General features: G+C 49.9%; 1 protein-coding gene across 1 annotated transcript in view; it reads right to left on the reverse strand.

Annotated features, from left to right (window-relative positions):
• Nucleotides 1-5556: 5556 nt before the first annotated feature.
• The window catches only part of LOC311318198 (clathrin interactor 1-like), a gene marked incomplete at its 3' end in the record, with an annotated part of 18366 nt that continues 418 nt past the window's right edge, over nt 5557-23504 (reverse strand). The window contains exons 2-12 of the mRNA XM_084449454.1: nt 17058-17162; nt 16152-16248; nt 15750-15858; nt 14660-14827; nt 11214-11391; nt 10154-10379; nt 9897-9978; nt 8979-9056; nt 6743-7023; nt 6166-6367; nt 5557-5843 (exon numbers count right to left, since the gene is read on the reverse strand). Of these exons, the coding sequence (XP_084305580.1) occupies nt 5557-5843; nt 6166-6367; nt 6743-7023; nt 8979-9056; nt 9897-9978; nt 10154-10379; nt 11214-11391; nt 14660-14827; nt 15750-15858; nt 16152-16248; nt 17058-17162 (1813 nt within the window). The remainder of the gene's footprint in view (nt 5844-6165; nt 6368-6742; nt 7024-8978; nt 9057-9896; nt 9979-10153; nt 10380-11213; nt 11392-14659; nt 14828-15749; nt 15859-16151; nt 16249-17057; nt 17163-23504) is intronic.

A 23504-nucleotide genomic window follows, 5' to 3' on the forward strand; every position in this document is an offset into this window, starting at 1 on the left:
GAACGTTTATTTTCCAAGTTAACAGAACCAAGTAATATTCAATCTCAGTTATTGTTTCTAAAAACAGGAATCTAGGATCCTAGAGGATTCTCAGAACACATTCTTCCTCCTCCTCCACCTCCTCCTCCACCTTCGGGATGACGCTGACCCTCTGGGCATGCACTAGGTTCTCAGGGGCCGGGGTGGTGAACGCTAATGTGCCCTCATCCAGTACTGGCGCTGTGCTCCTGTACTCGCTACTGGGGGGAGGCTGGCTGCGCCCATCACCCTCCCCACTGCCAGCGCGGCCCTCCTGGTAGAACTGGTAGTCCCGGTTGATGGAGGAGAAGAGGGCCTCATGCCTCTGGAAGCGCTGCTCGTAGAAGCCAATCACATCCGCCATGGGGTTGGGGCCGTCCGAGTAGGGGTAGGCGCCCAGGGGGAAGCTGGGTGAGAGGGTCGAGACAGGCTCAGTGATCATTTATCAGACAGAAACTCAGAATAGTGTGTGTGTGTGTGTGTGTGTGTGTGTATAAATTTACCCTGTGGGGTAGAAGGGGGCTCCAGGGAAGAACAATGGGCGGTTGAAGGGGAAACAGGGGCTGGAGAAGAAGGGTGGCATGGACGAGGGTGGGTACAGGTGTGGGTGCGTGAGGTTGGGCAGCTGCATGGCTGGGGAACAGGAGGCAACTCGCTCCTCGCTGCTCGAGGGCCAATTAGAAGCCGGATTGTAGTACGGACGCCTGCTGGACCTCGTCTGGTAGGTCCTGAGGGTAGTCTCCACAACGCTGGGGGTGGGGCCGCCCCTGGGACGCCTGCCCCGAGGGGAGGGGCTCACGGTGGCAGGCTGGGCCTCAGACCGGTAGTATGAGGGTGCGGAGCTGCTGGACTGAGGCTTATTAACAGTCTCAGACACCTGGACTTGATCGCCTGAACCTGTTGGACACAAGCACAAAACCTGTTGCTCCACTTTTATCAAGGGGCCCAATGTCTGCAATGAAAACACACACACCATCACACCACCACCACCACGCTTTCACCTGGATTCACCTGGCCAGTCTATTTCAAGGAAATAGCAGCTGTCTATTGTTTTGTACACTCAGTGTATAGTCTTAGCTCTTCTATCTACATGAGATTCCAGTACTGTGTTTGTGTGTGTGTGTGTGTGTGTGTGTGTGTGTGTGTGTGTGTGTGTGCGTGACCGCTCCCCTACCTGAGACTGAGTGCAGCATGTAGGGGCTGAAGGAGCTGTGTGTGGCCGTGGTGTCAGAGGTCTTGGTCTGGGACAGGCTCATGTTGGGGTGGGCCAGCGGGACAGAGCCAGAGCTGGCGGAGGAAGAGGAGGGCCCAGGGGTCTCAGAGTTCATCATGTAACTTTGTTTTCTCCCAGCTCTTGGTTGGTAGCTCCAACCTGCAGGAGAGAAGACACTTCCTCTCCATGACAAGCCCAGAGTAAGTCGGTAGTTAAGCATTTTATTGTTCTATGTGTAACCAAAGTAAACATTTCCTGGAGCCCCAAGTATAATGGTGGCGGTTAGTGGTTGGCTGGTTACACTCCCTCCTTAAAGGAGCACTAACAGTACCTCCAAGGGGGATGTCCCTCTTGGCGCAACGGTTAGTGTATCTGACTCACAAGCAAGGGTTGTAGAAGCGTGGTATCGAATCCCGCCATTGGTTACAGTACATACTGTATGTACCCAGCTCATTTCACAATAACGATTTGATAGTAAGCCAACAATGTTACAGAGGGATAGCCTACAAGCTGTCCTGTTTACCAGGGTACGTCTGCTTGTGCACATCTTTGATCTTGTGAGATTCCTCATAATAGGGTAACTTCTGCTCCTCGGTCAGCCTGCTCCACTCGTAGCCCAGCTGCACACTGACTTCCGCATTGTTGGCAGAGGGGTTGGCCCTGGACAGGCATGGCCGGTGGATCTTGGCCCACACCATGAAAGCGTTCATGGGCCTCTTAATGTAGCCATGCTTGCCCACCCTCTGTGGCACCTCCAACGCAGCTGGAAGAACACGTGATATGTCAGAAGAGCAAGGAGTAGGCTCCAAGATAGCTCTTTGAACTTTCAACAAGCAGGAGAGAATAGGTTGACAATATTTAAGCAGTATTAACGTACCTGATTGAGATGGTGGGATTGTGAGATTCACCCCCTCCGAGTTGACCCTCACAGAAGGCTCAGATAGGTTGACCCTCGCAGAAGGCTCAGATAACGGGACACTCACGGGGAATGGGATCCTGCTAAGTGTTATCGCTTGGCCATCATTTGGCCTAACCGTGAACGTGTATGCATCTGTGTTGATTGACGTAGGTCTACTAACAGGTACCGATTGAGGTAAATTCATGGTGTGGAGAAGAGGAGGAAATGCTTGATCCTGGGTTAGGTCAACCACATGAGGTGCGGCGTTGGCGCCGATCGCTTCGGGGTTTACCCGGTGATCACCTTGTTGATTGACAGCTAGGCCTTGTTGATGGACAGTTAGGCCTTGTTGATTGACAGCTAGGCCTACTCTGTTCTCCTCAACCGGCCTGACCTGAGCTGCTCTTCTACGTCTGTGCGGTGAGATCAGCGGGATCTGAGTCTGATCTTTAGTGGCAGCTGATAAAGTAAAGCTAACATCATGGATCTGAGTCTGATCTTCACGAGTGGCAGCTGATAAAGTAAAGCTAACATCATGGCATGGCTGTTCTCCGGTAGCCGTTGAGGATGATGGACCGGCCTCGTCTCTAACCACCTCGCCGCTTTTCTTTTTCTTAGCAGGCGGTTGATCCTCATCGTTATCATTTCTCTTTTGTTCTCCTTTCTTGAATGTCATTTGTGCTCTCCGTCTGGGATGCCTGTCCATTGTTGCGATTACCGGCAGGCCTCTGAAACGTGATCGACACCTTTGTGATGACCTCGGAGCCGTCTGCTGTTACAATGAAACAAACGGTTAACGAACATTCAACAAACGGTTATCGAACGTTAAACAAACGGTTATCGAACATCGAGGAATTCAAATAGGTGCGCGAGAAAGTTACTGTGAGGCCACAACAAAGATGTCTGTCACAATTAAACAAAGACAAACCTGATAGAAGTGGTCGAAAAAAAAACCGAAGCGTCATAAATGCTAAACTTTCGAGGTGAAGCCTAATAAATGTGTAATAATATAGTGGGGGGAAATCAAAGGAACTCAAAAACTAATTTCTTTATGAACTCCTTTCATACGAGGACAAATAGTCTTGTAAATATTAATTTGATTTATAAAAGCACTTTTCATTTTGAAATAATCTCACATCTAGTACCACTAGATGGCGACACAACACAGCTAACCCAGCCGACAGCCCAGATGACAGAAAGCAAAGACGACTTCTAAATAGGTGAACATGAATTATTGAGCTCTTTGACTGCATGATGCATTCACCTGTCGTTGGTCTTTTTTTCTTTCCTTTTCACATTTATTTTTGTCATTCGTTTTCTGATAATAAAGACCCCATAAACCCCTCCACGCTGAGAGGACAGTCTACGTCAGAGTGCACTCAGCATTTTCAGATCCCAGATTGTTCTCCATGATTAGAGCAGGATGGCAATCAAACTGTAGAAACAGATGGTAGATTGGCTATTAGGATGCAGGTGTGTAGGCCTATTGCTGTATTTCATGTCACGCCTGCTGCAGAGGCTCTGTCCAAATCCTCTAAAAGTACATCTCCTTCCTTAATGCAATCTCTCATCTAACATGATTCTATTATGTGAAAGCCTCCTCTTCTCCACAGCACCTGCATACTAAAAATCCTTCCATTTGTCTTGACCTTCTGTGTCCATTTTCACGTTGTGAGCAGGGGGAGAGAGCAGAAGTCCACATACTAGGTGTCCTGGTCCCTGTCTTTTAAATCATGTTGACGTGAAAGGGTATCCAGCTGTTACGGGGAGCAGGATATATGCTCTTTATGCATGCAGCTGTGCAGTAATCCCATGCAGTACTAGTCGTAAACCCTCAAAGGGGGAAGAAAGCACAGCCTCCGTTTGTAGATGGGAGATCGGGAGAAAGTCCCAGAGGGCTCCTGTCCCTCAGTCGACTGCAGGGACACACATCAAGCACCCCTCTGAATGCTGGTGTCATTAGCATACGGTCACATCTTTAAACACACAAGCGGCTTTGAGACTTCCTCTCTTCCTCCTCTACCTCCCCTTTCCCCTCTCAGCATGTTCCCTCTCCTCCACTCCCTATCCCCTCTCTCCTCTCCTCCCAATCCTCTCTTCTCCTCTCCCACTATGTTTACTCTCATGTACGACTACAAGCACTGGCCCTCGGCGTCCCTTCAAGAGAGACAAACAGACACACATACAGACAAATGCAAAGGTCCGAGTTCTTCCTTCAGAACAGTAAAGTCCATCCAGTTCCAGTCATGATATAATGATGTTTAATGACGTACATGTTGAGTACAATCAAAACAAAATATACTGACAAAAGAAACTTTTATGAATGAGGCGCTTAATTTTCTTTCTTCATTTGCATAAACTAATTGTTTTAGTATCTCACTCATTCATACACAGCATAATGCAGGGTACTACATGAGCAATCTCACAGTTAAAGTATTAAAATATGAATAGCTATGGATACATTTGAGAGTAATAAAATAAAGATTTGGTATTTTGGAATTTAGCGCCTCTGCGCACGACAAATGGGCTGTTTTGTTGTCACTGTCAACAACAGCAAACGGAGAGAAATGAACACACCCACACACACTCAGTGACATCACAGGGCCTCCAGGTAACACTGCCTCTGTACTAACTGTAGTTAGCAGCTTCACAGCTGGTTCTGACAAAGTTTAAGTCCTACCCCAGCATGGTTGAACAAAGACCGATGTAGAACCTAGAATCAAGGTAGATCCAAGGTAGAACCTAGGCAGAACAAAAGTGGAACGTTGACAGAATCTGGGTTCTGTTTCAAACCCAGGTTCTGTTTCAACATGACCAGGCCACAGACAGTAGAGGAGTCATAATCAAATGAAACATGATGAGTTTTAGTACCTGGGTCTGTCTCTCTCACTGTCTGTCTCTCCTTCACATTATCAGAAAAATCTTCTACAGCACAAAACAAGAGTGCATCTCTTCAGCACACCAGAGGTCTATGGTACAGAGTTCTCCGTTCAGAGGGTCAGTGGAGTGACAAAGGGTTAGTGAGGTAATTCTTGACAGCTCAAACATGACAGCATGGATGTAGAAAAGATTATCCACACACACACACACACACACACGCACGCACACACACACACACACACACACACACACACACACACACACACACGCACACACACACACACGCACCTAGACGCAGCTTTCTCCTGTATAGAATGTATATGTTCTCAATCATTTACAAAATCTGACATTACAACTCACCCCCCCCCCCCCCCCCAAAACAAACTGTTGATGTACTTCATACTTCATACTAGTAGGGAAGGGCGGGGGGGTCTATAGAGGGCAGGGAGAATAGTAACACCGTTGGGCTTAGTTCCAATAGTCTGTGTTTGCGGCCTCCCCTCTGAGACTGACTCCTCCCTCTGTCCTTCTCCTCCCATGCACGGCTTCATTTGCCGAAGTTGCCGAAGTTGGCGAAGGCATCTGGTTTGGGTGGCACCATGGCAGGGTTGAGGGCGGGGGCCGGGCCCATGCCGGCGGGGGGGGCCATCCCCATGCTCATGTGCATTCCCATGAGCCCCGGGTTCACGCCCACTCCTCCCATCCCCATGGTGCCGGTCGCCATGGAGGCGGGCATGCCCATGGCCATCATGGGGTTGGCGGGCGGCCTGATGGGCGTGGCGTTTAGGCTCAGGCCTCCGAAGCTCTGGGCCAGGTTGACGGGCGGCTGGACGCCTGGGGGAGACAGGGAGGGGGTTAGTGACCAGAGACAGGAAATGGATGGTAAATGGACAGCACTTATATAGCGCTTTTACCCAAGGCACTTTAAAATGAAGGCCTCTCATTCACCCATTCACACACACATTCACACACCAATGGCTGCCATGCAAGGTGCTAGCCTGCTCATTGGGAGCAATTTGTGGTTCAGTGTCTTGCCCAAGGACCCTTCGACATGTGGACAGGAGGAGCCGGGATTCGAACCACCGACCCTACGATCACTGGACGACCCGCTCTACTTCCTGAGTCACAGCCGCCCCTGGGAGGGGTTTGTTTGTACCTTGTTGTTGTATGATGTTGTTGAGGGTGGGCTGGGTGTTCTTCTGACCCAGGCCAGACGATAGGAAGTCCAGGCTGATGTTGACGCTAGGGTCGGACCAGGTGGCGGGCAGAGACCCCAGCGACCCCTGACCTCCAGGCTTCTGCAGCCCTAAGTGCTGCTGGGGGAGCAGTCCTCCGACGCCCTGCAAAGCCAAGAAACTCTACATGTGTGCACGCGCACACGCGCACACACACACACACACACACACACACGGGCACAAACATGTCCAAATGAACTTTGGGACCTTGTTGTTTGGTGGTGGGATTATTATTTACACATCTCAACTGTTCTGCCTTTGGGAGGCTCAAGAAATAGCTGCATGTCATTTTTAACGTTGGCTAGCTAGCTAGCTATGGCCGCTAACGTTGGCTAACTTGTAACTTGACAGTGTTGTTGTCGTGGCAAACCGGATGTTAAGATGGACCAAAGTGTTATTGTTTTTGAATATGAACGTTCCATGAAACCGTCTATAGTAGCATCTAGCCTGAACAGTCCAGTAGTATGTAACATAGCATACTTCAGTCGTAGTGTGTACCTGCTGGGAGTGTGACAGCGGCACGCAGGCCCCTGTGCTGGCTCCGCCCATGGAGAAGGTCATGCTCTGGGAGGCACTGAGCGTGGTGTGGTGGTTGGACCCGCCCATCAGGTCAAACAGGTCCGCGGAGGGAGGGGCGGGATTAGAGGCCGGGGCCGATTGGACGACGCCAAACAGGTCTGCGACGGACTGCGGCGCGGGGGCAGGGCCAGAGGGGGGAGGACTGGTGGAGAAGGCGTTCCAGTCGCCAAACTCTCCGTTCCCGCCGGACGGTGCGGCTCCTGGGGCGGGGACAGAGACGGGAGAGAGGATCTGATTGGTTGCCATTACAGCCCCAGGTGATCCATAATGCTGTGCATCTGCAGGACAGCAGGGGTCTGGTGAGCAGATGGGACCCGACACCGGACCATGGACAGAGGGACCTGACTAGCCGTGGGGGGGGGGTGGCCCTGACTAGCCGTGGGGGGGTGGCCCTGACTAGCCGTGGGGGGGGGGGGGGGGGGTGGGCCTGACTAGCCGTGGGGGGGGGTGGCATCCTGATCTCACATTCAGTTTCCCTCCGCAGATCAGTCTGGACTACCCCACATATCTACAACGATTTTTCTCAGATTACGTTTTGACCGGGCCAATCAGGGACAGTGTTCTGACTGCTGTTCTGCCCCCCAGGAGAGCGTAGCCCCTGATTGGTTCTCATAGTTGATGTTTAAAAATAAACATGCTACTGGCAAAACAGTGTCCCGGAGCAACGAGCGCTAACGTTAACATTAGTAGAATAAGTGCAGTTGTTACAGAAATAGACTCAATAACAACAATTAAACAAGAAGAAGAGTTTGTGAGCTAGTGGAGCTCTCGACGGAAAATACGCTTTTGTCGTTCTTCCGGCTGGATTTGGAATATGTTTTGTTACACCGATTGGCTAAAGGAGTCTGCCAAGGCAAGTACTCCCGCCCACAATCATCATAGATAGGGGGGGGGAAGTCCAGACTGATATGCGGAGAGACACAGAATGTGAGCTGGCTAGGTCAGGGTGGTCTCACGAGGTAAGGTCGTGACACGCTACCGCACACGCGGGTAGGGAAGGTCAGACAGACACCAGGATCACAGGGATTGGTGGGAACCAGAGCGTGGGGGTGTGAAGGTAGATTGAGTGTGTGGTTGGGTATGGTAAAGGGGTGGATAGAAGCGTATGTGTGTGTGTGTGTGTGTGTGTGTGTGTGTGTGTGTGTGTGATAACAGCAGTGTGTCTAAGAGGAGATGGCAGGTGTCTGTACCCATCACTCTCAGCAGCTCAGCTAGTTGCTCCATCTGGACTCACACTACTCATCTATTATTCACATCTCTCTCCCTCCGTCCCATCCCCCCTCTCTCTCTCCCTCCCTCCCCCTCTCTCTCTCCCTTCATCCCTCCCCCTCTCTCTCCCTCCCTCCCCCTCTCTCTCTCGCTCCCTCCCCCTCTCTCTCTCGCTCCCTCCCTCCACCCCCTCTCTCTCCCTCTCCTTTAGAACCATATCTCTTCTTCCCTGCATCCCTCCTTCCTTCCTCCTCTGTCCATCCCTCCTTCCTTCCTCCTCTGTCCATCCCTCCTTCCTTCCTCCTCTCAGTCCATCCCTCCTTCCTTCCTCCTCTCAGTCCCTCCCTCCTTCCTTCCTCCTCTGTCCATCCCTCCTTCCTTCCTCCTCTCAGTCCATCTCTCTTTCCCTACAGATTCAACATCACTTTCACATCCAACTACTCTGTCCGTTCTACTCTCCCTTCCTTCTTCCACCCATCTCTCTCTCCCTCTCTTCCTCCACCCATCTCTCTCCCTCTCTTCCTCCACCCATCTCTCTCCCTCTCTTCCTCCACCCATCTCTCTCTCCCTCTCTTCCTCCACTCCCTGGTTCCTCTCTGCTCTGGTTCCTAGGTCAGACAGACAGGAGAGGCAGACAGACAGACAGGAGAGAGAGAGAGAGACAGAGAGACAGACAGACAGGACACAGACAGACAGACAGACAGGACAGTCAGACAGACAGGAGAGATATACAGACAGGCAGGCAGGCAGACAGACAGGGGACAGCCACAGACAGGAGACAGTCAGCCAGACAGGAGAGAAAGACAGACAGACAGGGGACAGACAGTCAGACAGACAGGAGAGATATACAGACAGACAGACAGACAGACAGACAGACAGGGGACAGACAGGACAGACAGTCAGACAGACAGGAGAGAGAGACAGACAGGCAGACAGACAGATGTACCAGCAGAGGAGGGGAGGCTGGCAGAGGCAGCAGGTGAGGAGAAGTCTGCAAAGCCACCAATGAGGTCTGAGGTTCCACCTGGAGACACACACACATGCACACACACACACACACACATGCACGCACACAGACACACACACACACGCGCACACACGCGCACACCGGCACACACACCGGCACACACACACACACACACACACACACACACACACACATGCACACACACACACGCACACACGCGCACACACGCGCACACCGGCACACACACCGGCACACACACCGGCACACACACACACACACACACACACACACACACACACACACACACACACACACACCATTGAGACATTACTGTCTTGTCAGAGTGATGCAGTGAGTCAAAGAGACAGGCTCCAGCTGTGTGGACGGGAAGACGAGGAGGAAGAGGAGGATGAAGATGAGAGACAGCAGTACCTGTCGGCTGTACTCTCATCTACCATCATCAGCATCTAGACCCTCCCCTCCACTCCTCCTCTCCTCCTCTCCTCTCTCTGGTTCCAGAGTCTATGTTCTGGGTTCTCCTCCCTCTGGTTCCAGAGTCTATGTTCTGGGTTCTCCCCCCTCTGGTTCCAAGGTCTATGTTCTGGGTTCTCCTCCCTCTGGTTCCAAGGTCTATCTCCTGGGTTCTCCCTTCACTCCTCCTCCTCTCCCTCCCTCTATGTTCTGGGTTCTGATTCCTCTCCCTCCCTCTGGTTCCAGGGTCTATGTTCCCCCTCCTACTGGTTCCAGGGTCTACGTTCTGGTTTCTCCCTCCCTCTGGGTCCAGGGCCCATGTTCTCCCTCCCTCTGGGTCCAGGGCCCATGTTCTCCCTCCCTCTGGGTCCAGGGCCCATGTTCTCCCTCCCTCTGGTTCCAGGGTCTATAGTTCTGGGTTCTGACCTGCAGGAGCGCTGGTACCGGAGCCTGGGTCCACCATCAGCAGGTCTGCAAGGCCACTACTGGATGACTGGCTCACCGACGGCTAGACAGAAGAGGGGGTATAACAGTATAAGGGTCTGACAGAGGCACCAAGGTGCAGTTCCTGGTTCAGCCACCAGAGAGCGACGGTAGAAAGCCGTATAAACAGAAGCGGCCCTCTGTGCCCCAGTGTTTGTGCCAGGGGAGTGTACGCATGCGCGTCTGTTCACGGCGTCTACCTTGCCGTTCTCCGCCTCGGGACTGCCCCCGTCCCCGGTGTAGTGGGCGGCGGCCCCCAGGTCCACGGTCTTGGAGGGGACGCCGCCCCGCTTGCGCGTGGTGGTGGTGGTGGTCTCTGTCGCCTGGGTGATCTGGATGCTCTTGGTGGTCACCGTCTCCTCCTCGTCTTTGAACTCCAGCTTCCCCGGCCGGCCGTTCCTGGACACGCGGTCCTCCTCGGTGTCGCTGGGACAGGGAGGAGATCACGTTGGCGTCTCTCTAAAATAATTCCACAAACGCACGGCGTCTCTCTGTCCGTCTCTGGCGCAATTATCTCCAGAACCAGATGTCTGAAGTTGACATTCGGCATTCATACTACATCAAATTGTAGTATGAATAACATGTTTATAATTTGTCGCCACTCCTGTAAATATCTCAGCTGTGACATTTATATTTTTGGAGATGGAGCTGTCTGACACCAACTGTGCGTTCCCATTGAAATGAATGATGGAATGTTCAGCTGTTAGTGGCGGTTGGGATTTGAATTTTGAATCAGTAAACACCTGACACACAAGAGCAGGCTCTCTTAAACTCTCCCTACCATCTCTCCTTCCTTCCTGCCTTCATTCCTTCCTACCTACTTCCTTCCTTCCTTTCTTTCTTCCTACCTGTTGTACCACAATTTAACATGGCAGCCACTCAATGTATTGTAGGTGATTGGGTTGAGTGAGTCATTCTAACAGGAATGAAGAAAGATTCAGTCAAGTGAGTCATTCTAAGTGTACCTGATTCTCTCAGAGGAGTGAGTTGTAACTGATTCTCTCAGAGGAGTGAGTTGTTCCTGATTCTCTCAGAGGAGTGAGTTGTAACTGATTCTCTCAGAGGAGTGAGTTGTTCCTGATTCGGTCTGGTGAGTCATTCTAAGTGTACCTGATACTCTCAGAGGAGTGAGTTGTTCCTGATTCGGTCTGGTGAGTCATTCTAAGTGTACCTGATTCTCTCAGAGGAGTGAGTTGCTCCTGATTCGGTCTGGTGAGTCATTCTAAGTGTACCTGATTCTCTCAGAGGAGTGAGTTGTACCTGATTCGGTCTGGCGAGTCGTCCCGCTCCTTCTTGCGGAAGCGGTTGATGGTGTCGTCGATAGTGCTGCCGATCTTGTCGCTGATCTCGCCCAGCTTCTCGCTGAAGGGGAACGCCCCCTTGCTCTGGTCCCAGTCCTCGTCCCACTTCCCTCTGGGCTCGCCGTCCTGACACTCGGCTGAGAACCAACATGCACACACACACAGTCAGGAGCGCAGGAGGATGCCCGCCCGCACGCACGCACACACACACACACACACACACACACACAGTCAGTACCGCAGGAGGAGGCCCGCCCACATGCACACACACACACGCACACAAACGCACACAGTCAGTACCGCAGGAGGATTCCCGCCCGCATGCGCACACACACACACACACACGCACACACACACACACAGTCAGTACCGCAGGAGGAGGCCCGCCCGCATGCACGCACACACACACACACACACACACACACACAGTCAGGACCGCAGGAGGATGCCCGCCCGCATGCACGCACACACGCGCACACACACACACACACACACACACACACACACACACACACACACACAGTCAGTAGCACAGGGATGCCCGCGCACACACAAACACACATACATACGCATTCACAAACACACACTTCAATACGGTATCTTTACTTGTGTTCACATTGACAAGACGCCTGCAGCCTCAGTCATGATGAACAAATAGGAACTGTAGTTCCACTAATGATGAGGGAATCAAAGACAAGAATCAGCCAGCAGTATAAAGAAAGATCCTATAGTCAGATAGAGCGAGATAGACGGGAGTGTGTGTGTGTGTGTGTGTGTGTGTGTGTCTACAGTAATGAAGTGGCAGGGGAGACACAAGCCCTGCTGATTAGTGATCAGAGAGAGAGAAAGAAAAGAGAAGGATTGAGTGAAGTTTCTAGAAGTTTTCTAAAACCAACATGCGGATCAGAAGTCTGACAGATCATGACGGCGACGATGAGAGAGGAGATGAAAGCCGATTGGCTCTGGGATGTGAAGATGAAAGGTGATTGGCTCTGGGATGTGAACGGCACTAATCAAAAGATCATCAGAACGCAGCGGGGGGTTCCTGGGGGAGTACGGGGGTGAAGGGTGGGTGGAAAGATGTAAAGGGAGGTGGCGGGGGGGGGGGGGGGGGGTTGTTTGGGGAATACATTGAAGCAATGTGCCAGAAGGCTGGAGTGACTCTCATACATCTCATGTGACTCTGATGTGTGTCAAGGCCAATTCAGCCGGTCCAGACGTAGCATAGACGGCCTGCCCCCCGCTGGACCCCTGCTGGGCGACCCCGCGACGACCTCCATCCTTGAGACCTTAGCGCTCGAGTGCCGCTGTGTGGCGGCGGAAACACGCGGCTTGCGCGAATGAGTCACTTTCAAAACGCCGGCCCAGATTTCAAAAACTTAAAGTACTCCTTTGGGAATCGCCATGCCGTGATGAGCCAGGGATTGAAATGAACCGTTTTCTGATGGAAATATGTCCTTTTTGATCTGGGACTTCCGGCAGGAATTAAAAAAAAACAGCGTGCAAAGAGAAATGTAGGTCTTGGGTATGCGTTGGTACGACTAGAATATAAATAGGGTAACGGTCCGCACACTGTTAAAAATGAGGCATCCAAGACCCTGTTCAGACTTGGTTTTAAAATGTGTTTTAGACGATCAGATCACAAGTGGACAGACAGCGAGACGGATCGCCGTTTACACCTGTGTCTATCATGCGTCTCCAAATGTGTTCAGCTGACCACTTTTGTTCATAAAGTAGCCATAATAACTCACTCACACCTACATGTGTGTGTCGCACAGCTGTTCCATGTAAACAAGTTAATAATCAGTCGGTTTGACTTCGAGCAGATTTTTTTTTTTTCGTGTGCATTAAAGCAATCAAATATGTTTGAAGAACTAATGTAGCCTACATAGTAGGACTATTCCAACTGTTTCAATTGATAGGACAAAGTCATTTGCGACTTGCAAAAGAGCGCAGGGTAAGGCGAAAAAATAGAAAAAATATGCTGCATTGATGACGCGGACGCATCACGACGCATTACGGCCGAGCTACACCAAGATACGCACGCGCAGTCCGTGAGAATAATCCCACACGGGAATTGTCTGTGTAGAGCGCGCGTGGTGTTGCGTGCGTAGCCTACTGTCCATGCTACTGTCGGCTGCTGACATCAGCTCATCGATTTTCACTTCACTTTTCAATTCATCAATATGGATGGGTATATTGAATATTGCATTGTATATTGTAGGCAACATCATAGTGTAGCCTACACTCTTGATCATGTAACTTAAACTAGTTGTAATAATGTAATAATTGTACAAGTCACATATAGGTATATGTTGTTGACTACACTTCCTTAAAATACTGAAATGTTATTTGAATTCATTATGCTAATAATGAATCATTAATATAGCTATTATTCTTCACTAGGCTATGCCTGGCGAGCTATGAATATTGTATTCACCCTAACCTACACAAACTTGGATTTACAGCAAGATTTTTTAGACCAGTGTGGTTCTTATTAGGTTCCATTTGTACTCCGAGTTAATTATAGACCTGTAAAGGTCTATTTGGAACCCCCTCAAGGACCCTGGACCCCACTTTATGAAGGGATAGACCTATAAGAGACACCAACCTTGCATTTCTGGACACAATATACGCGCGCGTACAACATACGCGCAGGGAAAAAATAGAACCACTTCCTATTTTAGAGCACGCGTACGCGAGGTCCGCACTTTCCATGTTCTCGGTGTAGCCGGTATCGTTGACATCAATTGAATCTTTCCAAACGCGAAGTACGCGCGCGTGAAAAGGCTTGGTGTAGCTCGGCCGTTAGAGTTTACACTACTAAAGATATGTGGTCAAATGCGTTCCAGACCACCTCAGCAAGTGGTTTGAGGAAACGTTTGGTCGTTTACACTTGTATTTAGCACTGTCCACTTGTGATCTGATCGTCCAAAACGCATTTTAAAACCAAGTCTAAACAGAGTCCAAGATACAAAAGGGTTTTTAATGCTTTGTGATCCCCACCCGCGGATGCAGCGGATATATCCGCAATATTCGCATCTCTAATATGTATATAAACAAACACAGAACCCAAAACAAATCACATATTTCACAACGGTCGTCGAGAAGAGACGGAGGATGTGAGATACAGGTTACATTGCGGAGAAACCGGGCCGCTCCTCATTTTGATAGTGCACCACTTTGTTTGGCCTTACACACCTGTTTGACTCTCCAATCAGCAAGAATCAAAGAGCTCAAACCTTTCCTGCTGTTTTGGCTGGACTATGAAAAGGTAAACAACCGAGGACAACAAACTGTCCGTCCGGACAACAAATGAGCCCTGTACTTCTGGACTATGAACTGTCCGTTAACTGTCTGTCAGTGTGTGTGTGTGTGTGTGTGTGTGTGTGTGTGTACTCTTACAGGTGGTGAAGCCGTCGCCCATGCTGTTGGAGGACACGCCTATGTACTTGTCCTTGTTCTTCTTGGCCTTCTTCCTCTCCTCTCTCAGACGGTCATCGTCCTGCACGAACTCCACCATCTCCTTCACCTTCTGACGCACGTTGATGCCCTGGTCCTTCCCACCCTCGTCTGGACACACACACACACGCACATCACACACACGCACATCACACACACGCACGTATGCATGCACACACGCACATGTACGCATACATACACATCACACATTCTGCTGTGCTAGTACTTCCGTCCATAGCAATCAAGTGGTGATAGTACTTCCTGGTGCTTGCCTATGAAAAGGTAGTACTTCCTGTGGTACTTCCTGGTTCTTGCCTACTGTATGAAGTGGTGGTTCTCCCTGGTTCTTACCTATGAAGTGGTGGTTCTCCCTGGTTCTTACCTATGAAGTGGTGGTTCTCCCTGGTTCTTACCTATGAAGTGGTGGTTCTCCCTGGTTCTTACCTATGAAGTGGTGGTTCTCCCTGGTTCTTACCTATGAAGTGGTGGTTCTCCCTGGTTCTTACCTATGAAGTGGTGGTTCTCCCTGGTTCTTACCTATGAAGTGGTGGTTCTCCCTGGTTCTTACCTATGAAGTGGTGGTTCTCCCTGGTTCTTACCTATGAAGTGGTGGTTCTCCCTGGTTCTTACCTATGAAGTGGTGGTTCTCCCTGGTTCTTACCTATGAAGTGGTGGTTCTCCCTGGTTCTTACCTATGAAGTGGTGGTTCTCCCTGGTTCTTACCTATGAAGTGGTGGTTCTCCCTGGTTCTTACCTATGAAGTAGTGGTTCTCCCTGGTTCTTACCTATGAAGTGGTGGTTCTCCCTGGTTCTTACCTATGAAGTGGTGGTTCTCCCTGGTTCTTACCTGTGAAGTGGTGGTTCTCCCTGGTTCTTACCTGTGAAGTGGTGGTTCTCCCTGGTTCTTGCCTATGAAGTGGTGGTTCTCCCTGGTTCTTACCTATGAAGTGGTGGTTCTCCCTGGTTCTTACCTATGAAGTGGTGGTTCTCCCTGGTTCTTACCTATGAAGTGGTGGTTCTCCCTGGTTCTTACCTGTGAAGTGGTAGTTCTCCAGGGAGCGCAGGTCATAGATGTGTTCTCTGGCGCTGGTCACCACTCTCTCTGAGCCGTTCCTGATCAGGTAGGCCAGCAGCAGTAAGGCCTGGGGGGGGGGGGGTAGTAGGGGCAGGAAGGGGCAGTAAGGGTTAGGGTCACTAGTCACCCCGTTCTTTAAATCGAGAGCCAGACCAAGAAAGGACACATAAAGACAATCTGAGAGGGTCTGAACACAGCTTGAATGGACAGGGGTTATTATCACTAATAATACCAGATTTCCCTCATCACAATCAAAACCCCTATAATGTCTACATAATGACTGGAATGAGGCGTCTACCAGGGTCAACTGTGCAGTGACTCGGTGCTACCACAGGTGGCGCTAGCAGCGTGTCTCCTCACCTTGTACACTCTCCTCCAGTTCTTCTTGTTGTCTTTGAGCATCCTGGTCCACAGCATGTTCATCACCTCGGGGAACTGCTCGTACATGAAGGTCGCCCTGGGGGAGAGAAGATGATTTACTGATATACTCTAAGCATCAGTGTCTGACCTCACAAACGCTCTTCTGGATGAATGGGCAGAAATTCCCACAGACACAGTCTACAATCTTGTAGAAAGCCTTCCCAGAAGAGTGGAAGCTGTTATAGCTGCAAAGGAGGGACCGACTCCATATTAATGCCTATGAATTTAGAATGGGATGTCATAAAAGCTCCTGTAGGTGTAATGTGTAGATAATACTTTTGTCGATAGTGTATGTACGATGAACTGCTCGTACATGAAGGTGGCCCTACGACGTGGGCGTGGAACATTTCTGACGGATGTGTAGTTAATGAGGAGCCTGTGGCTCCACCCCTTCAATCGAACGCCCACTCATTTTTTTCCAATTGCGACTCAGGGTCTGTAAATCTCTTGCCCGGAGTGGATTTCACGGTTGGAATTTCAACCAGGTCAATCAGCATCCTTGCGAGCGCGATGAAGGAATTAAACTGCGCAACGTGATTGGTGGATAAACTAATCGCTGAGGACTCCCTCTTCGGCAACGCCCGTCTCGGAAAACGGCAGCAATGGGAGCCTGTTCAGACTGAATAATGGAGTGAAACGAAATGGCGATTCAGTCCTGAGTGTCAGACTACAGTAAATGACTCCCCCCCCCCCCCCCCCCAACTGTGGAATACACTAGACGTGTTCACAGATAGGAGAGAATGACTGAATACCTCTGGACCTATGGCCTAGCCTATGAAGTGTTGTGTAGAGTGTGCTCCATTACGTAGTGTGTAGCAAGGTATGGTGTGTAGTGTGTGTACTCACTTAGCGATCTCTCCCATCAGCTGTCCGGAGGGTCCCCAGGGATCATCGTTGGTGGCCTCTCTCACCTTGGACTCGATTTCTGAGTAGTTCATCACCACGTTGGTGCTGCACGGTGGACACACACACACACAGACACACACACACACACGCACACAGACACACACGCACCCAGACACACACGCACACAGACGCACAGACACACACGCACGCACACACACACACACACACAGGCTTTTAACATCAGAGTCATATTCATAAACTCACATACACAACTGAACACCCCTGGGGGGCTCGAACAAGAGATTTGAAATATTTGAAAATGAGAAATCACTGTGTAGTCGTCCTCTATTCAGGAAGCAGAGAAATCTATGGTTTTACTGAGAATGAGACCTGACACTTCCTCCTAGCAGTGGCTGAGTCAGGAGACAGACAGGCTGCAGACAGACAGACAGACAGAAAGACGAGACAGACAGACTGCAGACAGACAGAAAGACGAGACAGACAGGCTGCAGACAGACAGAAGAGACAGACAGACTGCAGACAGACAGATGAGACGGACAGACTGCAGACAGACAAGACGGACAGATGGACGGAGATAAACAGACACATAAAGCCAGCAGTTCCATCCAACATCTGGTCTGATCCCAGAGAGGCCGTCTGACAGGAGCAGAACATTAACAGACACAAGCACTCAGCCTCCTCAAATATTAACCACCTGACCTGGCACCAACACACACACACATACGCACGCACACGCACACACACACACGCGCACACACACACACACATTGAGAAACCAGAGGGCACATTTGATGGAACCCACAGCCCTGCATCATCCCTCCTGAGGTAGTCTGCAGTGTGGATGGCCGGCTGAGAGGAATGCTGTGTGGTATGCATCATCTCACAGCCAAGGACTCTAGTCATGTAACAGCATTCCTCTCCCACACTGAACACTCACATTAGGAGCACACATAGCTAGTACACAACAAAATACAGCAACCAATAGGTTATGTACAGTCTCTCTAAGGTTATGGACCGTCTCTGGTTTTGAACTCCCCTCTCCCTCCTCTGCAGACAACCTCTGTGTGGGCCGTGCAGATGACGATGACAGTGGTGTACCTCATACAAGATGACAGGCCAACCTTCTCCATGTGGCTGGGGGCTCCAGGATAGACATTTACACGGGAACGCTGTGTAGCCTAGAGCAGAGCTGCTGAACCTGACGACGTAAACGGAGGCCCAGGCTGCTTCAGCTCAGCTGTACCCAGCGCTAAGTACGGACGGCCGGGGAGATAGCCTAGCGCTAGCAAAGCAGCGACACCACGTCAACAGCAGACTCACAAGTCGGTCTCTAAGCGCTGTGCTCAACCGGGACGGAGGCGTAGATCTCGAAACGTCTGGTATCGCCAGAGACGACGTGAACAGGCAGGCTAGCCTAGCGCCACATACGGTAGCATTGCCGTGCCATGCCACTAGGGCTGGGTTTAAAAAATTCATTGATTCTGAATCAAATGATTCAGAATCGATTCATGAATCCCAAAATCGATCTTTTATTTAATGAATGAATGAATAAATGAAGGAATGAATAGTTCATTCAATGATTCATTCATTCATTCATTTTTGGAAATCAGTATCGACACCCAGCCCTAGTATTGATGTGTTGCATAACTTGGCAGTCATGTATTTAAGGCTTACAGCTAAAAAAAAAAAGTTTTTAGTAACACTAACCGAATCGATATTGAATCGAATCGTGATAATCGATTCTGAACCTTGTGAATCGGAATCGAATCGATTCTTGAAATTCGACTCGATACCCAGCCCTACATGCCACACCACGCGGGTAGCAGCCGATCCAGGAACGCTAGCGCCGTAGCTTAACCTCTGCACCGTGAGTAGAGGCGTGTGTGTAGCTACATAAGCTAGCAGCACCGTGGCCTGCACTCATTATCATACAGAAAGCCTCAATAGCCTCAGCAAAATATGACTCTCACCCTCCCCATGGAGGAGAGATGTAACAGTATGAACATTTCACATCACGATTATAGTGATCAGAATGACCACGGTTATCAGTATTATCGTGGTATTGTTCAAATGTGCTGAAAAAGTTCAAAAACTACTGATACACATACTGAAATCATTTCAAGTTGTATATTGAAAACCACAAATAAAATTAGCAGCACTATGCGCTTTTTGTTTAAATAAGCATTAAAATAATGCGTATTGGAGTGTTGCTTACTTTGGTTGATGCTGGACAGTATTTACAGTGAGTTTTTCAAAGTGTGGAAATCAAATGCGACTTCAGTGATTATATTATCGTGATAAATTTAATCGGCTTTTATCTTGGTTTAACCGGTTATAGTTACATCCCTACCACAGACTCCCTTCACACACACAGCCAGTCTGTTGACCTACCTACCCACTCTGTTGACCTACCTACCAGTATTTACAGACCTGACCGGAGCAGGGCCACTGCTGGCTGGGACCTCGGGACTGCAGCTAGTTAGCACACCTGCGAGGGAAAGGTAGCAGCGAGGGCTTCTGGGTACTCATGTACCGCTGGTGACAGCTCTAACAAGCTGCTGCCTGACTGGACTCCGGGAGAGAGCGGGGAGTGTAGGCGTCCGTGTTTGTGTGGCGCTCAAGGTTCTAATGGAGGAGATATTAACATAACAGAGAGAAACAGACGGTACAGGAGAGGAGAGGAGGAGAGGAGAGGAGAGGGGAGAAAGAGAGAGAGAGAGCGCTCATCAGCGAAGCAGCTCCCAAGATTACAAGGAGAATCTGAGTCCACTGAATAATGAATGACAAGAGGTTTCTACAAGCCAGCGACACGGGCTCCAAGCCTGCAGATGTGCCTGTATATCAAGCAGACTGTGACACACACACACACACACACACAAGGGACTTGCTGAGTGAGAGATCCACAGCTCCAGTGGAGACTAGAACAGGTGAATGGGACCTGTGTGTGTGTGTGTGTGTGTGTGTGTGTGTGTATGAAAGGCGGAGAGGCAGGCAGAGACAGAGCCTTGTGCACCTCTTGTTCCGTGGGCCTGTGTAGCGTTTGTTCTGCTGTACTCTGGATGGGCAAGGCTGCCTACTTACACATGCAGGTACGCCACACACACACACACACACACACACACACACACACACACACACACACACACACACACACACAGTGAACACACACACTCACACACCAGCGGAAGAAAGGGCCTAGCTACCTGCTGCTTCCGAGGTACACAGGTTCTGGGTGTCAGACTCGGCTCTGAGTCGGAGATGAGGATGAGGAGGATGAGAGTGAAGGTGACACAGGGGACAGACTTGAGTGTGCTCATTGAAGACCATTAGAAGTGTGCGAGGCCTGTGCTGAGGAGGAGATCAGCTGGTGGAGGCGTCCCCAGGGGAGGGCGGGGAGGCTCTGCCAGCGATGCTAGCTTCAGCGGGGCTAGGCTGCGGGAGAGTCTGGCCTCATCCTGGAGCTACATCTGGGCACCACAGCCTGCACTCAATTAATGTCATCTTTTGTTTTTAATGCCTACTGCGTAGTTGTTGCTTGCCATATGTCCTAAGAATTTCATTATTCAGAATGACCTTGTGTTGTACCGTGCACTTGATAAATAAGTCTTTGACTATGAGGAGACGAGACATCTAGCGGAGTCATTTGGTAAGTGGTAAATGGACTGCACGCGCTTTTCCACCTTAGCGGCACTCAAAGTGCTTTACAATGGCCTCTCATTCACCCATTCACACACACATTCACACACCAATGACGGTAGCTGCCATGCAAGGTGCTAACCTGCTCATTGGGAACAATTTGGGGTTAGGTGTCTTGCTCAAGGACACTTCGACATGTGGACAGTCGGTGCTGGGATTCGAACCACTGACCCTTCAACGACCCGCTCTACCAACTGAGCTACAAGACACGGCCCATTAATTTCATCCAGCTGTCAGGATCACATTTCAGGCTGTCTCAGACCACATCTCGATCACACATGCACGCAAACATACACATGCACGCAAACACACATGCAAACACACATGCACACACACACACAGTAAGTGCTGCTGTGGGTGTCTGGGGATTGACTGACTGACTGTTTTCATATTGATCTGTCTATGTTCATTAGGTAATGGCGGGGCTAGGCCCAGGCTGAAGAGCTAGACTGAAGCTAGTCTCGCATAGCCAGACCCTCCGTGCTTAGTTTACACTGTGCTAGCCATGGAGAAAGGTCGGGCTGGACTTATTAGAGGGGGGGTGGGGGTGACGCTGTATTTCTTTAAACTAATCACAATCATCCTTGATGGAGTGGTTCTATAGGTTTATGTTGTTTCATGCAGTCTGGATTGAATCTGACTGCGCAGACAACAGATTTCACTGCCACCGACTGGGCAGAAACAAATGAATGACGAGGAAAAACCTACATCCGATGTGTCAGACTAGACGGGGGCTGGTGGTGGAGCTAGACTGAGGTTGATGGTGGAGCTAGACTGGGACTGGTGGTGGAGCTAGACTGAGGTTGATGGTGGAGCTAGACTGAGGTTGATGGTGGAGCTAGACTGGGACTGGTGGTGGAGCTAGACTGGGACTGGTGGTGGAGCTAGACTGGGACTGGTGGTGGAGCTAGACTGGGACTGGTGGTGGAGCTAGACTGGGACTGGTGGTGGAGCTAGACTGGGACTGGTGGTGGAGCTAGACTGGGACTGGTGGTGGAGCTAGACGGGGACTGGTGGTGGAGCTAGACGGGGACTGGTGGTGGAGCTAGACGGGGACTGGTGGTGGAGCTAGACTGGGACTGGTGGTGGAGCTAGACTGGGACTGGTGGTGGAGCTAGACTGAGGTTGATGGTGGAGCTAGACTGAGGTTGATGGTGGAAATAGGCCCATGAGTCTATAAGGCCCGACTGCTACAGAGAACATCAGGGAAAGACAAATAGCCTGCCTACTGGGCTATCAGCACGGTGACGGAGTCATTTACTAGTGAAATACAGCCTAATGTAGCATAATCTCTCTGTGTCTGCCTTGTGCTAACCCCTCCCCTCTCTCCACCATCCTCACCTTTGCTTCGCCATCCATCGCCAGCATCTCTTTCACTACCCTCCGCCCTCCAAAACACACACTCCATGCCCCGTTCTCAATTTAAATGTCTTTGCTTTATTGACATGAGAGGAAAATACTTAATGTATTACTAAAGTAAACATATTTTACATTGAATGACATTTAGATTCTAACTGACTAGCACAATCATAGAGGTCCATGAACATTTTGAGGGCCACATATAGCAAAATAGCATTCTGATCTTCCTTGTACTGTAGCCGTAATTGTAGTCAGGATGTAGTCAGTTGTTTCTGAGGTGTAACAGAGTGTGCTGTTGTGAAAGTCTGCTAGTTGTGAAAGTCTGCTAGTGTTATCCTGACCCGAGTGGGATAATGCATCAGGGCCTCTCGCTCCCTCTCAGAGTCCCCCACTGTACCAGACGCAACCAGGCCAGGCCGGGCATATCAATAACAGAACCCATTCATCTGCAGCCATGCATGTCTAACAGATGGCAAGCAGACTCTGGCATCCATTACAGTGGCCTGGCCTGCTTACAGACTTTGGCCTGAATAGTAGTCCCTCCATCACATGGGATCCAACCTACCTACAGTACACAAGCAAAACATGTTCACTGAGGATGGTCCAGCTAGTTAAAACTATAAACATACCTTGTTTATTTTGAGTTTATCCCTACTTCACAAACACTTTGGATGTGTTGCTCAACCAAGCTCCAGTGAGACATTAGTGTCAATCTCTCACTCATTAACATTTAGGCTAGCAGATTAATAACTATGCGTTACACCTGACTAGCTGCTTGCAGTGACTGAGCAATATGCTGTGCATAAATTGTTTTAGCTCTGATAAGAAAGTAATTATAGATAACCGAGCTAAAAATCTGTTTTACAAAAACTATATAGCAAGCCAACCAGCAACACCCACTCTAACACTAGCCAGCCTGCTCACGTTAGCCACCAAGCCTTCTTTGTTATTGAAAATGAACAGTGAACGACAAAATCCAAAATAAGAATAATTATCAACACATGCACCGTTTGAAAACTGTTGACAAAAGTGTGTCACTAACATGGTTTTCTTTTGTTTCACTGCTGGATGTTTTGTAGCAAGCTGCTACCTAGCTTGTGGGAGGCTAGCATAGCTAGCTAGGTGGGTTAGCCTGCTAGCTAACGTTAGTTTGTTTTCAATCAGTACCATCTAGCTATGCGGGGGCCTAGCATTGTATTATTTTGTAGCATATGTATTCATTATCTATCACATGTAGTACTGCATATATCAAATCGTGGGTGGGGGAGTAGCTACACATCACGTTAGCTGGTTCGGTGCTTCTTTGCAGGACCGGCGGAAACAGCCCTGTCAGCCATTGCTAACGTGCTAACGATGCTAGCTAGCTAGCCA

Source organism: Borostomias antarcticus, assembly GCF_949987555.1.
Source record: "Borostomias antarcticus genome assembly, chromosome: 15".
In the NCBI taxonomy this organism is placed as follows: domain Eukaryota; kingdom Metazoa; phylum Chordata; class Actinopteri; order Stomiiformes; family Stomiidae; genus Borostomias; species Borostomias antarcticus.